Genomic DNA, 14,313 nt, shown 5'->3' with positions numbered 1-14,313 from the left:
TCACGCTTGGAGACACCTACGATTTGTATTAGTACCACGTATTGGCGGTTTGCTGGGTCTAAGACTTAGTAAAGAAGACGTACCCCAAGAAGTCCCCGTTGATGGTGCCAATAGCCCACATTTCACCAACTTCAGTCCTCAGGCCGATGATCTTGACACGCACATGTGTGCCTTGTTCGATTACGATATCAGCATTATTGGTGAATTGAGGTGGGGTGGCACTGGCATCATATTTGATCTCGTCCGGGATAAGCTGTAGCAATGTTAGTAATGGTGTATTCAAAGCAAATAAATGTTGAATAGCACGCTATCTCATACATGAGTGGAGACGAACAGCCGGAGAGGGCCTGCTTGGGCAAAGAAGCCGTGAGGATTAACAGTGGTAACGATTGCGTCGATCTAAAGGAAGAATGTCAGTTAAATAAGTAAAGACATATATACCTATCCTCTTGGCAAGTCCTGATGCATGGGATCGGATATATGGCATACCACTTCGTTCTTGAACGGCCTCCAAACGACAGCACGATAGCCAACGGTGAACTCAGCCAAGCCGCTGCCGGGAAGGATACGCCCCTCAGATATATCAAATGTATCCATAATGGCGATCACATAGTAGTCGCCGGCGCATGTCCCTTCGACATCCTTAACTAGTTTTGTGGTGACCAACTCGTGCATGTTCTTGCCGAAGTAGGATGGGTGCAGCGTCACCCTCCGCTCAAGATTGTGGAGAAAGAACATTTTCGCAGTGGCAACGGAGATGCGACGGCACAAGGATGGTTCGCTATGGCCTCTCGTAGGCTTTTCTTGGAAGTTGAGATGCAAGAGAGGATAGTCGCAAGGGCAGGACAGACGCTGGCGATAAGAGTCGGCCTGCAAAATGCGGTCCGACTCTACAGATCTCCGACTGTGAGCGGTGTCGAAGCTTCGAAATCGCCGATATGCTTGCGACCTTTTTGCCGCAGATCCTCTTTAATGAGCCAAAATGTAACGATTATTTTGAAAATAACTGATTTAAGGTCGAAATGGTGGCTCCAAGTTATTGTATGCAATGAATGCAATAGAAGCCTTGCCAAGCGTTGACGCTGGATAAGCTTTGTTGATACGATTGCGATGCGCAAGTTGGAGTGAACCCGGGGCTGTCTGTGGTTTGAGAGGTTCGACTAAGCTATTGGTCTGTGCGCAGCTTTCGCTGCAGTAACTCTTGGGGTGTCCTCCAGCCCAGGTCCTAGGGCCAAGCAGGCCGTGGGTGGAGCGGGAATTTCACATCAGCTTCAAGGTTCCTGAATGATGAAGCTGAATCAATGACCTGCTTGGGGATTTTCATCGTTACAGGAGGGTGTGCTCCGCTCAACTAGTCTGACACATTGCGTTGGGAACGTCCTCAAAAAACTTAGTATTTCCCAGCACTAGCTTGTTTTAAAAGTCGCTCCACAAGGTGCTTTATTGAAATCCTTGATCCGTCTCCCAGCCACAACTTGCCCGCAGGAGCTTGAACACCCATCCTTTAGCAACTGTTTTTGCCCTTTTAAGGCGAAGGATGATCGATGTCTAACTTCCAGGGAAAAAAATGATGTTGAACTTCTTTCGTTTCCCTGTAACGCTGATAATCTGATATCTAAAAAATGCCGGTCTTAAAAGGGGTATCACTGATACTTTAGGTCGTTGTTGAAAGATGTTCTACCAATGCAACTTGCCCATCTTTGCAATGGATGTTTTTTCGGACTCGCATTGCAGCATCGCCCCTGAACAATTACACACTTCAACCACATCACCAACGAAATGTCATATAAGCAAGAGAAAGCCAAGCTTTGAATACCTATCGACTCATTGCGACCCAACAAAAGCCGCACACATTTTATCATCCCGCATCCCAGAGACCCATGTAACAATAAAACAAAAACGACAAAGGTATAAAGTCTATCCGCCCACCCAGGTTTGTTGAAGACCGTACGCCAGCAATGCTTATCCGTGGAGATGCCGTCATAACGCAACATAAAAAAGGTGCAAATGTGTATCAATAAGTCGTCGAAGACGAGCGAGAAACATTATCGGCAGTGAGAAGTTGAATCTCCTGCGAACTTGTTATCTCACTTAGAACTTGAGCTGCTTGGGCTTCTCCCAAGGGAAGCTCTGGTTGGAGCCGAAGTGGCCGTTCTTCGCCGTCTGGAGGTAGATAGGCTTAGCCAAATCCAGCTCCTTGACAATGACACCGGGACGCAAGTCGAAGTTGTCACGGATGATCTTGACCAGCTCAGCCGAAGTCTTCTGAGAAGTGCCGTAATGGTCGACGTAGATGGAGAGGGGCTCGGCAACACCGATGGCGTACGACAGCTGGACGAGGACACGACGGCAGAGGCCAGCAGCCACCAGAGACTTGGCAATCCAACGAGCGACGTAGGCAGCAGAGCGGTCAACCTTAGAGAAGTCCTTGCCCGAGAAGGCGCCGCCACCATGGGCGCCCCAACCTCCGTAAGTGTCGACGATGATCTTGCGGCCCGTCAGACCAGCGTCACCCTGGGGGCCACCGATGATGAACAGGCCGGAAGGTTGAATCTAGAATTGTGGTTAGCGGCGTTAGATCCGCATGAACCCCATTAAGGGGGTAAAGAGAACTTACGTGATAAATGGTCCTGTCATCCAAGTACTGAGGAGGAATAGTGGTCTTGATAATCTTCTCCAAAATCTCCTTGCGGAGCTCCTCGGTAGTGATATCGGGGCTATGCTGGGCTGAGACGACAATGGTGTCGACGCGGAGGGGAACGACCGCACCATTGTCGTGCTTGTACTCGATGGTCACTTGAGTCTTGGTATCGGGACGGAGCCAAGGAAGAGTGCCGTCACGGCGGGCCTTGGCCATAGCGGCATTGAGCTTGTGGGCAAAGAGCAGCGTCAGGGGGAAGAGCTCAGGGGTCTCGTCCGTGGCGTAGCCGAACATGATACCCTGGTCACCGGCGCCGAGGTTCTCGAGGCGGTCATCAAGGTGCAGACCCTGGGCGATATCGGGCGACTGCTCCTCAATCGCGACCAGGAGGTTGAGAGTCTTGTAATCGAAGCCTTTCGACGAGTCATCGTAGCCAATATCCTTGATGGTTTGGCGAACGATCTTCTGGTAGTCGAGCTTGGCCTTGGTCGTAATTTCACCAAAGACCATGATCATGCCTGTCTTGGTGGCCGTCTCGCAGGCAACCTTGGAGAGAGGATCCTCTGCCAGGCAGGCATCGAGGATAGCATCCGAGACCTGATCGCAGATTTTGTCGGGATGACCTTCGCCGACAGACTCGGACTGCCAAGGCGGTCAGCATCGGTTAAGCATAACCGGCTCCGAACCCGGAGGGAGACTCACAGTGAAGAGGAAGGTTCCCTCATTGTAGTGCTTCCCCGCGCTCACACCGTTGGAGACACCGTTGGAGGCCATTATGGTGGTCTATGTGTGGGATATGTATTTCTTCAAACAATGTTAGCGGCCGTTTACACTATTTGTGTATGTGGCATGTAGTTGACAGGAGGTAAGTTCTTGAGCTGCAGAGAGGGGGAGCGCAGCGTCCGTCAGGGTACTTGAGAACATGGACGGAGACGGGAAACACGTGTCGGGAGGACAACAACGCAATCAACTCGCATTCCAAAACGCTCAATCGGAGGTTTGGGATGAATTGGTCCTTCAAGTGTTGACAAGGCAAAAAAAGGGGGCAGTAATGTTGAGAGGTCGAGTTAACGTTTGGCTGCGTCGGCCTTACTCACCTTCTACAAAAACAAGAAGCACTGAAAGAGAGTCAAGCGAGGAGCGTCGCTGGACGAGGATATTGGTATTGGTTTGGGGAGAAACAAGAAGTGAAAGACTCTGTTCGCGGGGGAAGTAGGAGGTATTTGAGGAAATTTGAGGTCCCTGAAGGGTGGCCGAGCGCCGGCCCTTTTTTCACCGCATGGCACAGGAAACCAGACAGGGAGGGGGAGGGGGAGGGCCTACACCCTTGTCATCTACTCCGTACACAAAAAAATGTTCGGGGCGACCTGAAGTTGGTTTCCAGCCGCCGATGCCGCCCATGGCGATGACCGCCCCATTGTTTTGGAAACACAGAAGCCTTTTTGCTCTGGAGGACGACGTGTATCAAAAGCTAAGGTACCTGGAATTTATGCCAAGGCCTCCTTCCAGACATAAGTAACAATCGATTGGCACCACTCCCAAGACTAATAACATGTAGACTTTGTCCAATACCTTGGGCTATGGAGAGGACCGAGGACTTTTCTGAGAAAGCAGAGAAGGTAAATTTTGTACAAACGTGGCTTTTCGGCGGGGGAGGCGGTACTTTGGTATCAGGCACCCTGGCCTAATCCGTTTTTCTTCAAATTGCGCCATTGCTGCCCCCGCCGAACGGTCCCTTCTCTTGCTACGCGCACTCCATCGGCAATGGGTCCACAGCGGGGCAGAAGGCATGGAAAAAAATCAGGTTCAAACATCACCAGCAATGACGCCCTCTGCCACACGGCTGCTCCTTAAACTTTTGTGTTGAATGATTTGAAGAGCCTGCACTGGTGTGTGTGTGGAACACGCGGGACTTGCGGCCTGACCTTGCCAGGTAGCAAATGCGGAGAAATCCCAACGATACGGAATAGATGTTCGTAATTTTTGTTTAGATTTCGCGAAAACGTCATGGTTCTACTAACACTGCAACCATGGCCACACAGTACCTATTCTATCCAGCTACCCCTCACTCTTTTTCTGTGAACTGGCCTCTCTAATTTTTTGCCAACCAAGTTGTCTTGGACAGTGGCATCCTGAGGCAAAGAAAGACCCAAGTCTGTTGCACCATTAATCGACGCTCTCGATACGACCTTTCAGGCGCAATCTTCTTCTCGCCTAGAACAATTTGAATCTGCTCGCTTGGCGGGAACAGCCAACAATGAGCAAGTACGGTGTCATGGTGATGGGCCCCGCAGGGGTTGGAAAGGTATGCTGACTTCCATGCTCCAAGCCTGTTGTCCCTCTTCATCATGTCGACATCCGAGAGAGATGGAATGCCGGTGGCTCATCGATATATCTGACTGGTTTGATACCACAGTCCACTTTTTGCGCAGCCCTCATCACGCACTTGCAACTGAACAGACGTTCTGCCTTCTATGTTAACCTTGATCCTGCCGCCGAACATTTTGAACACCAACCAGACCTTGATATCCGCGATCTGATATCCGTTGACGATGTGATGGACGAATTGAAGCTTGGGCCTAACGGTGGCCTCATCTACTGTTTCGAATTCCTCATGGAGAACCTCGACTTCCTTACCGAGGCGCTAGATTCCTTAACCGAAGAGTACCTGATCATCTTCGACATGCCCGGACAAGTCGAACTCTATACACACATACCCATCCTCCCACGGCTTGTCAAGTTTCTTACACAGCCCGGAGCTCTGGACATCCGCCTTTGTGCAGCATATCTGCTAGAAGCGACATTTGTTTTAGACCGGGCAAAGTACTTTGCTGGATCGCTCAGCGCAATGAGCGCGATGCTCATGTTAGAGGTGCCACATCTCAATATTCTTAGCAAGATGGACTTGATCAAAGACCAACTGCGCAAGAAGGACCTCAAACGCTTCATAACTCCAGATCCCTCATTACTCGATGACGATCCTGCTGATGCTGGCAGGAAACGAGCTGGAGTCACAATTGATCCCCACAGCGCTGATCCCAAGGACAAAGATGCGCTAATGTCGGGGGCGACGTTCAAGCGCCTTAATAGTGCTGTTGCAGGGTTGCTTGAAACCTTTGGCATGGTCAGCTACCTCAAATTGTCATCGAACGACGAGGAGAGTGTCGGCGCGATTCTCAGCTACATTGACGATGTGATCCAATTCCATGAGGCGCAGGAGCCTAAGGAGATCCCCGATCCAGAATACGAAGATGATGTCTGAGCGACTCCAGAATGATTCCCAGAGTTTGGTTTTAGATGGCTGAACAAGTGTCATATGTTCTCGTCAGCGGTGCATTCATCTTCAGGTCTTGAGGAAGGGAGCAGTCACAATCCTGGGTCATCTGTGCATAGCGAAGGCGTCTGGGTATGAGGACGGTTTGGCATTTGTTTGGCGGGCGGTCCATGAAGAATATTCTTCGTCTAATTAACAAAAATAGAGCATGATACCCGATATAACAGAGGATATTGAGCCATTCCAGTGCGTTCCATGCTGATAAGGGTTCCGATATTTCAACTAATTCATTGCATGACATAGGCCAAGTAATCCAACGTGCGGCAGAACACAGAAGTATTCCCAATTTTGTTGGCTTGCTTTGAAACCTACCACCCCCCGGCTGCACCTCCCCTCCGGTACGCAGAACCACTTTGCCCATACCCATAACCCCTCTGTCTAGCCTCTGCCCTTGTGCCCTGTGTCCTCATCCTCTGTCGGTATTGTTGCTGGGCTTGTGTCGCCTCGTCATACGCATTCAGCCAAATCTGCACCATCTCCCCTGCCCAGACTAATGCCTTTGCTGTCCACAATGCTACATCTCGGCCAGTCTGCACCCATCCTCTCTGGTGCGCCATGGACGCAAGAGCCACGAGGAGCGCCAGCATCGTGCAGCGGAATAGAAGTCCTATCCACCATGCAACCAGACGCCGGACCCAGAAGAGTATTTGGACGACGAAAGCAACACCAAAGACTATTACTGCAATTGTGGCAGGAGTTGATTCAGAGTCGGCAATTGTGTTTATAACGGCGGCGCCGCCACGCGCCAAAAAAGAGAGCTGGGACATGATTAACGATAAGGCACTTCGGATGGCAGCGTTTGGGTTGAGGAGGAAGTTTCGGAATAGATCAACAGTTTCCGGAGGAAGAATATCTAGCAAGTCAAGAATGGTTAGTTGGGGTCAGATGGTATCCAAGCAGGGTTCATGGGATCGCGAGACTTGGTCAGAGTGACGAGAACTTACCCGTTAGTGAATCCAGCAAACGTTCAAATGTGGAGTCCATTTCGTACAGAAGTCTGCCTGGGTATTAGATGGTTGAGAACTATCCTTGTATGCCTTTACGATCTCAAGTTTGTTTATATGGTGTAAGCTGTTTTAAACAAGATATCCATACTTTGCAGACTGCTCTGGAAGTTTGTGTTCCCGTCAACGCGGAACTGTTGTGATTGGTCACAGCAAGTGGGGCTAGCGGCTGCTTGGCGGCAACATACTGCGCAGCAGTTCGATCCACAATGGCTGCGGTATGTCCAGCTTGGCAACTTCAACTGGGTTTGGACAGGTGCTGCCGCTGTTGCATTCACCAGACCATCCGGTCACATTTGCTTGATAGGAGACAACGGCAGATTATGGATCCGTACTTACTATGTCAACTCCTCTTGAATCGCAGCATGGGATGGTTCATGGGGGAAAGACAAGTTTTGCCGTCGTTGCTTTCCATGTCTTTTTCACATCCATATCTGAGTGTTGCCATTTTTGCTTGCCAACTTTTGAATTCCTATCGCTCGAACGTTAGGGTCAAAATTGTTCGTTTGATGACGGAAGTTATCATAAAGGAAACGGGGAAAAAAAATCCTAAATACAGTCCAAAAAAACGATTGATAGCTAAGTAGAGATTGTCACCACGTGATCAAGTTCGCTTGGGCATCCAAATTACATCTCCGGATTGAGCTTAAAACAAAGATTGCCACCAGGTATCTCGTATCCCGGTAGTCAAAGAGCCCTACCATAAGGCAAGATAGAGTTGGTTTTCTGAACCTCATATAGCTTGACCCGATGCTCCCTCCCTTTAATCTCTACGGATCATCTCCCCAAGTCTAAAAGGTAGCCTTTTGAACAGCGACCAAGCTTCTGAAGGTTCTTGAACCCAGCAGAGCCGTGTCATATAGCATATGAGCATCTGGTTTTATTCAAGTATGCCTCGCTCTCCCGGTGTTTGTTCGGCATTGCAACACCCCAACACGTTGTTAGTTACCGTGTCAGTTTGTGATGATCCTGCAGAGTGTTTGTGTCGTTTTCTAGTCGGTTTTCTTGGCTTGTTCCGCCTTCCGAGCCCTGAACCTGGCAATCTCGGCGTCAACTTGTTTGCTGACACGCTTCTGAAGCTCAGGTCGGTAGCCAATCATGAAGAGCAGTTCGAGCCAGACGAACAGTGGTGCTAAGAAGATGGCCTGGAAGATGTTGTCCAACAAGGCCGGGGCTCTGCCCTCAAACTTTCCGTGGCCGATGAACTGCAAAAGCCAGCATACAATGTGGACAATAAGGGCAATCTTTGTGTTGCCCACGGGGTCTTGTTGACGGAGATAGTTCATGAGCGCCGCGCCGCCCAAACAGATCAGGCAGAGGGCACCTCCAGCAACGGGTTCGAGCAGAAGATACAAACCACCCCACGTCATTGCTGCAAAGGTACCCAAATTTGGCTCAAGGTAAGGTATCTGAATCCAGGGGGGCAATGTAAAAAAGGGGCCACAGTTGGAAGCCTGGTTTCTCGGTTAGCACACAGACAGCAGGTGCTCGTAAGAGGCAAATATGGAATAGCAGCTCACCATCTCAAAGGCAGAAAAGAGTATGAGAGGCACACAAACCATGTGAATGATAACATTCACACGGTTATGGTGGTAAGCCCCATACTGTGAACGAACAAACATCAGTCAGCTTTGGGGTGTTCCGGAAAACGGCTCCCTAGCATCGGGTATTAGGGGAAAGCTTACGAAGGTAAGCTGTTTCTCAAGATCCAGCGACATAATGACGGCAGCCAAGAAGACAACCTCAGAATATGTAGCCCTCCTTGTCGCCCACGTTGAAAGGGTTGGACTCTGAGTAAGATGGAGAACTGGCCGACACACACGAAGAAATCCGGAATCGCGAAAAAGTCCCTCACTCCAAACAAGTACGGTTTTCTCAAAATCAAAAGACAATTACTTGGAAGATTGAGCCGTTCAATTCAGCTTGATTTCGATGTTTGAAGCTTTGGGGACCACCCCAGGTGTGAAAGCAGTCGTGGAAAGGGGGATATGGAGCGCAGCAGCTGCAAGGTTTTGAGGCGAGGTGAGTTGCGGTGGACTGCCCAAGACCATCCAGTGGCTTACACCGCATACCTAAGGTACCTTGGTCCTTGCCGTATTCCGTACCTACCATAGGTACCGAGGTAGGTATTTATCACGGTATTGACAGGACACTTGCTCCAGCAGTCTAGGAAACTTAATTTACAGGCAGTAGCTAGATGGTAGCGAAGCTAAAGCCCTAGCGACAGAGGAGCAGATTTACCTTTGAAAGTTTACCAAGTACATGCTTTACCATGCGGTTTCATTTTCAAGCCGGGATATAGGTACCTATCTCGGGTGACGGTAATGGAGGACATTTCTGTACTGTATTTAAGACTGCCCCTGGTACGTAATTCGAAACTGAGTGTAACGTTCAAGTGGTAACCTTTGGCCAGTCGAGAGTGATGGGTAAAATTGTCCCGGCCACAACAGCATTCCCTTAGGTACCTTCTTATTTATCATGAACTCAAATCTGTTCAGTTTCTAGTGATGCATATGGAAGGTTGGGTAAGGATGAGCTAGGATCATCAACAGTGAGCATACCAAAGCACTGAATCACAGGCGAAGAAAAGACCCAGGCCTCTCCTATGAGAAGCTGGTCGCGTAGCAACGCTGATGAAGCGAGGAGCGGGCGTGAGAAGTGCGCGCCGGGCCGCTTTTGAGTCTCTGTGGCTAGCCCGACTCGGGTCGTGCTGGACGAGGCGAGCGTGGGTCTGGTGTCCTGAAGACTTGAGTCCAAGAGGAGCCTGGGGGTGGGTCCTGACGTACCTGACTGGACCCGTTATGCGCGTTGTGGTTCTGTGCAGGAAGCCAGGAACCGCTCAGTGCAAGGCACAGGACCCAGTGGGATGAGCTGCATCGCGACTGCAGACCCTGAGATGTTCCCCACGTCTTCCGCGTCGTGGATTCGCGGATTCGTGAACCTGTAGGTCGATTTCGCGGCGCTTCCGTTTTCTGTCCCACCCCCTTGTCGCTCAACTTCCAACCTTGGATGTTTGTTCTGTCAGCCCATTCGCTACCTTACTCTGGCGGCCGGGCCAGGCACAACGGGACTCGTACATACAACAGAGTGCACGTACGAAGTCTGAACAAGCACCAAGCACAAGAGCAGAAGTCCCTGTCCTGTCCCGGCAATTTGCTGCGCTTGGTACATACAACCTTGCTGGCGTGAGCGGGCGACGCGAGTCTCTGACGACACTTTCATATTTTAAAAATTTTTTTTCTTTTCAGCTTCGCTCTGGGCGATATTCTGCCATCCCGTTGTCACGTCTGACGCTGGCCAACCAGCTCCCCGTCGACCACTTGCTTGCTCCATGCTGTTGTTCGCTTCGACCGCCGGCCCTTGACACGACCGCAGCATCTCAAGTTTTCAAGGCAAGTTGGAGTCCTCCTGGAAGCCGCAAGCGTCCACGGTGGCTGTACATCCACATCCAGCTGTAGTTCCAAGTTTCAAATCCAATTCCAAGCAGCTCGTGTCGGACACGTCCCACGGTAGACTGCAGCCGACGCAGCAACCTGTCCGCTCAGACGACGTTCCTTCGTGGCCGCCCACGGCCTTCACGCATCATTCAGAATACATTCGCTACCTAAGTGTACGGAGGCCAGGGTACGGGCTGCGGGTTACCTGCAGTAGCTCATTCTTATCGGAAGACGTCGAGAGCCCGCTCCTTTTATCTTTGCATCCGCTACCTCAGCTATATCACATTCACGTAGCCACGCACTCGTCCGGCGCCGGGCCCTTTCACTCTGGGCTGCGACTGCAGACCAGAACCTAAGTCTCAGTGGAAGAAAAGGACAGCCTCCATCGCTGTAAATCTCCAGCCCGGCTTTGATTTCCCCGTCGCGTCTTTGACTGCTGATTATTGGTTGTTGGCTTTGATCCTTGACCTCTGAGAGGTCCGCACGCGCGCATCTCTTAGATATCTAGCAAACCCGACCCGACGCATCCATCCGCCGTCAACATCGCCGTCGGTCCACCATGGCTGCTATGGAAGCTGCAAATGCCCATTATCAAAATGGGCATCACCAGCAATCCGGGCCGCCCCTGCCTGCCTCGCCTACACTTACAAACCCCGACATGATCCTCCCCGACTACGAGCGCAGCGATTCCCCTGACACTCTCGACCTGAACCGCGGCCATCCATCTTTGGAGATGTGGAAAAATACTCAGCCTGCGGCGGCTTCCAGCATACACCACATGTTTACCGCGACTTCCATGGGCGGCCCCCCATACAGGCCTGTCGGCCCCATAACCCCCACAACGCCCATCATCTATGGGAACGGAACTATGCTGTCAGACATTGGCGAGGTGACAGAGGTAGAGAGCACGATAGAGGAGAAGCCCTCTCCTCCCCGGACGAAGCCGTCTTCAGGACGAAGATCAAACTCCCCGGGGCGCACTGGCGACAATAACGAAGCGCTGAGGCCCTCTCCCACAAGGAAGGGAACACCCACGTTACGAAAGTCCAAGCAGAGTTTGAGGGCTGCGCGTGAGCGGCGAGACAGCATAGACAGCAATAGTACCATCACGGAAAACCACAAGGCCCATTATGCCGACATCGACGATTCCGCGAGCGTAGGCGACAGCGTTTTCCAGGGCGATGACGAGCAGAGCGTTGCGTCGTCGTACATGGAAGGGACCGATCCCAACCGGCTAGGGGCTTCCAAGATCGACAACTCGGACCGCCTGTCGACCTACTCGACCAGCTCACTTAGTCGCCGCGCAGAGGAAATCCTTGCCAATGCGAAGAAAAGACTTTCGGTAGGTGTACCGAGCTCCGATCGTTCAAGCTGGGTCTGCTGGATCTAACCGGGCCTAGGCAATGGAGGGCAATTTGAACCGGGCACGGAGCACGTTATATTCCACGAGTCGCTTTGGTCTTAATAGCGCGACTTCGTCGACCACTGTCTCTCCATTCCAGCGCACCGTCTCGGCTACTTATTCACGCAACAGCAGCGTGGATTCCACCACGTCAAGCTCGAATCAACCGACCGCTGGGCATACCAGAATGTCCAGTGACATCGCGATGCGTAACGGTCTTCCCTATCGCGTGTCTATTCCAAGGTCTCAGAGCGCTCTTGGCGCTGCTGGCGGTTACAGGCAACCTTTGACAACCTCCAAGAGTTCCGATCATATCCGCCAGGAGCTGGGTTACGAGTCCAGCTATTCTTCTCGCACGTCGAGGTCTTCGATCAGCGTGAGAGAACCGGGCGTGAAACCCCTTACGGAGGAGGAGGTCCGGCGGCTCGGAGAAGCGGACCCAGCTACCCAGAATGCAAGGCTCGAGGCTTTTCTCAATCCGGATCCTACCCACGAAAGTACCCCGAGACACCCCTTGCGATCCCCAACTGCTGCCCAGGTGCAAGACATCAAAGAACAAATGAGAGATTTGAAGGGCAAGATCTCCACGTTACGAGAGCAGGCCCGAGCCGACAGCTTGAAAAGGCGAAGTCTCCAAAGCCTGCGTACTCCTAGCCCGTTTACACATTCTCAATTAGAACAGTGGTATGCGGAGCCTCGGTCAAACAGAGCTTCAGTACTTGGCCCGAGCAGCTTCTCAAACCGCAGCTTCTGGAACAGCGAAGATTCCAGCGTCACCAGTGAATTCAAGGATGATTTTTCTCAGTCTGCAGACCAACCCACTCGGCAGACTCAATATGTTAAGAGCGAGTCTACCTCGAGTCTAGAGAGTCCCGCCAGCGCCATGCCCGATGTCTCCTCCCCTGTTTCATTCAGGGGATCCGAGCCGGGACTGCATAGTGAGGCAAACGAGGATTATTCCGATATGGCCACCGAGAATGGAGAATATGATGAGAACACAGACGAACAGGCTCAAACTGCCGAAGAAGGTCCCGCTGACAGCGTCAGTGAGAGCGGGGAGTCCCTTTACCATGACGCAGTCCAGTTCCAAATCCGACACGAAGACCGTGAGGATGCTTTTGATTATGAACATTTCTTCCTCCACAGCGCCATGGGCACGATGAGTCAGGAGCTTATGAGAAGAAGGGACAGCACAAGCAGCTATTCTTCTGAAGGTTCAGTTGAAACCACTCGAGGGCCCGTAACGGTCAGCGAAACAGAGAGTGAGACCTACGCGCCGCGTCGGAGAAATAGCGATGCTTCCGTGTCGACATTCGAAACTTTCGCTACGGCTCAAGAGCGCCATTCTATCAAGTCGCCGCAGTTCGATGAGTCCTCTCGTGCTGCGTCGGTTCAGAGTGTTCGGTACCGATCCGGCAGTTCGGCAGCCGCGAAGCGGCTGTCTCTTCCCGCTGCTTCGGCTTCTCACCAACCGGGGGCCCGTGATAGCGACGGCTCGATCTCGCCTATTGCCGAAGAAACAAGCTCTTCACCCCATGTCCATACATCAACCCGCCGTGGCTCGGTAATTCACCGTCCTATCTCAGCTCAGGCTGCCATCCGTGGCTCGTCATCTATTGCTTCCTTCGACTCCGTCGGTACAAATCGCAGCTTTCCCCTCGTCAACAAGCCATCTGTTTCGATCCCACCACGTGCAGCCTCAGCAGCAGCGGTGGCACGGGGTCACAGCCATAGTGGCAGTACCACCACTGCGAAGAAGGCCCACAGCACCGGCGTGCTGACCCCACGTGGTGGGTCTATGTCTTCAGGGTCATCCCGCGGCTCACGATCTCGCGATGATGACAACGAGGATGATGACGATGATTGGAGGAGTGTTACTGCTCGACTGATGAGTGAAGCCATTGCCCAGCTCAATAGACAGCAGCTGCGGAAGAAGCAAGGACACGTTGCCCAGGGATCTGTTTCGTCATCAGCTGCTGGCGACCGCAACGCTTCAACTCGTGGTGAAAAAGAAGAAAGCACTGAGAGGGAGAAGCATGATCTGTTGGCAGGCTTGCCCCGTGAAGACAGGTACCTGGTTGAACGGGTGGTTGCGTGCTTGGGACGTTGTGTAATGGGGCTGACGGAGAATGGACGAGCCAGCTCGGAAAGCCGAATGTTTAGAAGAAGAATTGAAGCGGCGAGAAGAGCTCTGGAAGGCTACGGGCCTGGCTTGGACAATAGCGCTAGCGTTGGGTATACTCCCAGCACCTCTACCCTAGCGGATCTTGACGGAGCGGAAGAAGGTTCCCCTTCATCAGGAAACGGACAGTGAACGTTTCTGAATTGAATGAACCGATTTTTTTTGTGTGTGTGTTGGGGGGGAGGTGTTTGAAGCAATTAATGTGAGTATTGATCGAAGAGCTGAACGTTGACCGCTGTTGGATGAGATGCTGGGTATCGATGTTTTTTGGATGAGATAGGATGGACTTGGACAACATTGCTGCAATGATGAC

General features: G+C 51.7%; 6 protein-coding genes across 6 annotated transcripts; 2 read left to right on the top strand and 4 right to left on the bottom strand.

Moving 5' to 3' along the window:
- CTHT_0009270 (uncharacterized protein) lies at nucleotides 1-738 on the bottom strand (the record flags this gene model as incomplete). The annotated part of the gene is made up of 4 exons (XM_006691388.1): nucleotides 1-16; nucleotides 84-253; nucleotides 319-399; nucleotides 490-738. The coding sequence occupies 4 exons, from the start codon at nucleotides 736-738 to the stop codon at nucleotides 1-3; spliced, it is 516 nt and encodes a 171-aa protein (XP_006691451.1).
- A 1,353-nt stretch (nucleotides 739-2,091) lies between these two features.
- Nucleotides 2,092-3,415, bottom strand: CTHT_0009260 (putative S-adenosylmethionine protein; the record flags this gene model as incomplete). The annotated part of the gene is made up of 3 exons (XM_006691387.1): nucleotides 2,092-2,553; nucleotides 2,618-3,283; nucleotides 3,344-3,415. 3 exons carry the CDS (start codon nucleotides 3,413-3,415, stop codon nucleotides 2,092-2,094), a joined length of 1,200 nt encoding a protein of 399 aa, XP_006691450.1.
- Nucleotides 3,416-4,898: 1,483 nt separating this feature from the next.
- CTHT_0009250 (putative transcription factor) lies at nucleotides 4,899-5,903 on the top strand (the record flags this gene model as incomplete). The annotated part of the gene is made up of 2 exons (XM_006691386.1): nucleotides 4,899-4,946; nucleotides 5,058-5,903. The coding sequence occupies 2 exons, from the start codon at nucleotides 4,899-4,901 to the stop codon at nucleotides 5,901-5,903; spliced, it is 894 nt and encodes a 297-aa protein (XP_006691449.1).
- Nucleotides 5,904-6,283: 380 nt separating this feature from the next.
- CTHT_0009240 (uncharacterized protein) lies at nucleotides 6,284-6,959 on the bottom strand (the record flags this gene model as incomplete). The annotated part of the gene is made up of 2 exons (XM_006691385.1): nucleotides 6,284-6,828; nucleotides 6,920-6,959. The coding sequence occupies 2 exons, from the start codon at nucleotides 6,957-6,959 to the stop codon at nucleotides 6,284-6,286; spliced, it is 585 nt and encodes a 194-aa protein (XP_006691448.1).
- A 1,012-nt stretch (nucleotides 6,960-7,971) lies between these two features.
- On the bottom strand, nucleotides 7,972-8,697 carry CTHT_0009230 (uncharacterized protein; the record flags this gene model as incomplete). The annotated part of the gene is made up of 3 exons (XM_006691384.1): nucleotides 7,972-8,433; nucleotides 8,539-8,583; nucleotides 8,665-8,697. 3 exons carry the CDS (start codon nucleotides 8,695-8,697, stop codon nucleotides 7,972-7,974), a joined length of 540 nt encoding a protein of 179 aa, XP_006691447.1.
- A 2,278-nt stretch (nucleotides 8,698-10,975) lies between these two features.
- Nucleotides 10,976-14,132, top strand: CTHT_0009220 (uncharacterized protein; the record flags this gene model as incomplete). Its single annotated transcript, XM_006691383.1, has 3 exons — nucleotides 10,976-11,758; nucleotides 11,817-13,888; nucleotides 13,961-14,132. 3 exons carry the CDS (start codon nucleotides 10,976-10,978, stop codon nucleotides 14,130-14,132), a joined length of 3,027 nt encoding a protein of 1,008 aa, XP_006691446.1.
- Nucleotides 14,133-14,313: the final 181 nt, after the last annotated feature.

Source organism: Thermochaetoides thermophila, assembly GCF_000221225.1.
Source record: "Thermochaetoides thermophila DSM 1495 unplaced genomic scaffold scf7180000011812, whole genome shotgun sequence".
In the NCBI taxonomy this organism is placed as follows: Eukaryota; Fungi; Ascomycota; class Sordariomycetes; order Sordariales; family Chaetomiaceae; genus Thermochaetoides; species Thermochaetoides thermophila.
Note: the sequence above shows the minus strand (reverse complement) of the source record. Positions and strands in the feature narration are given on the sequence as shown.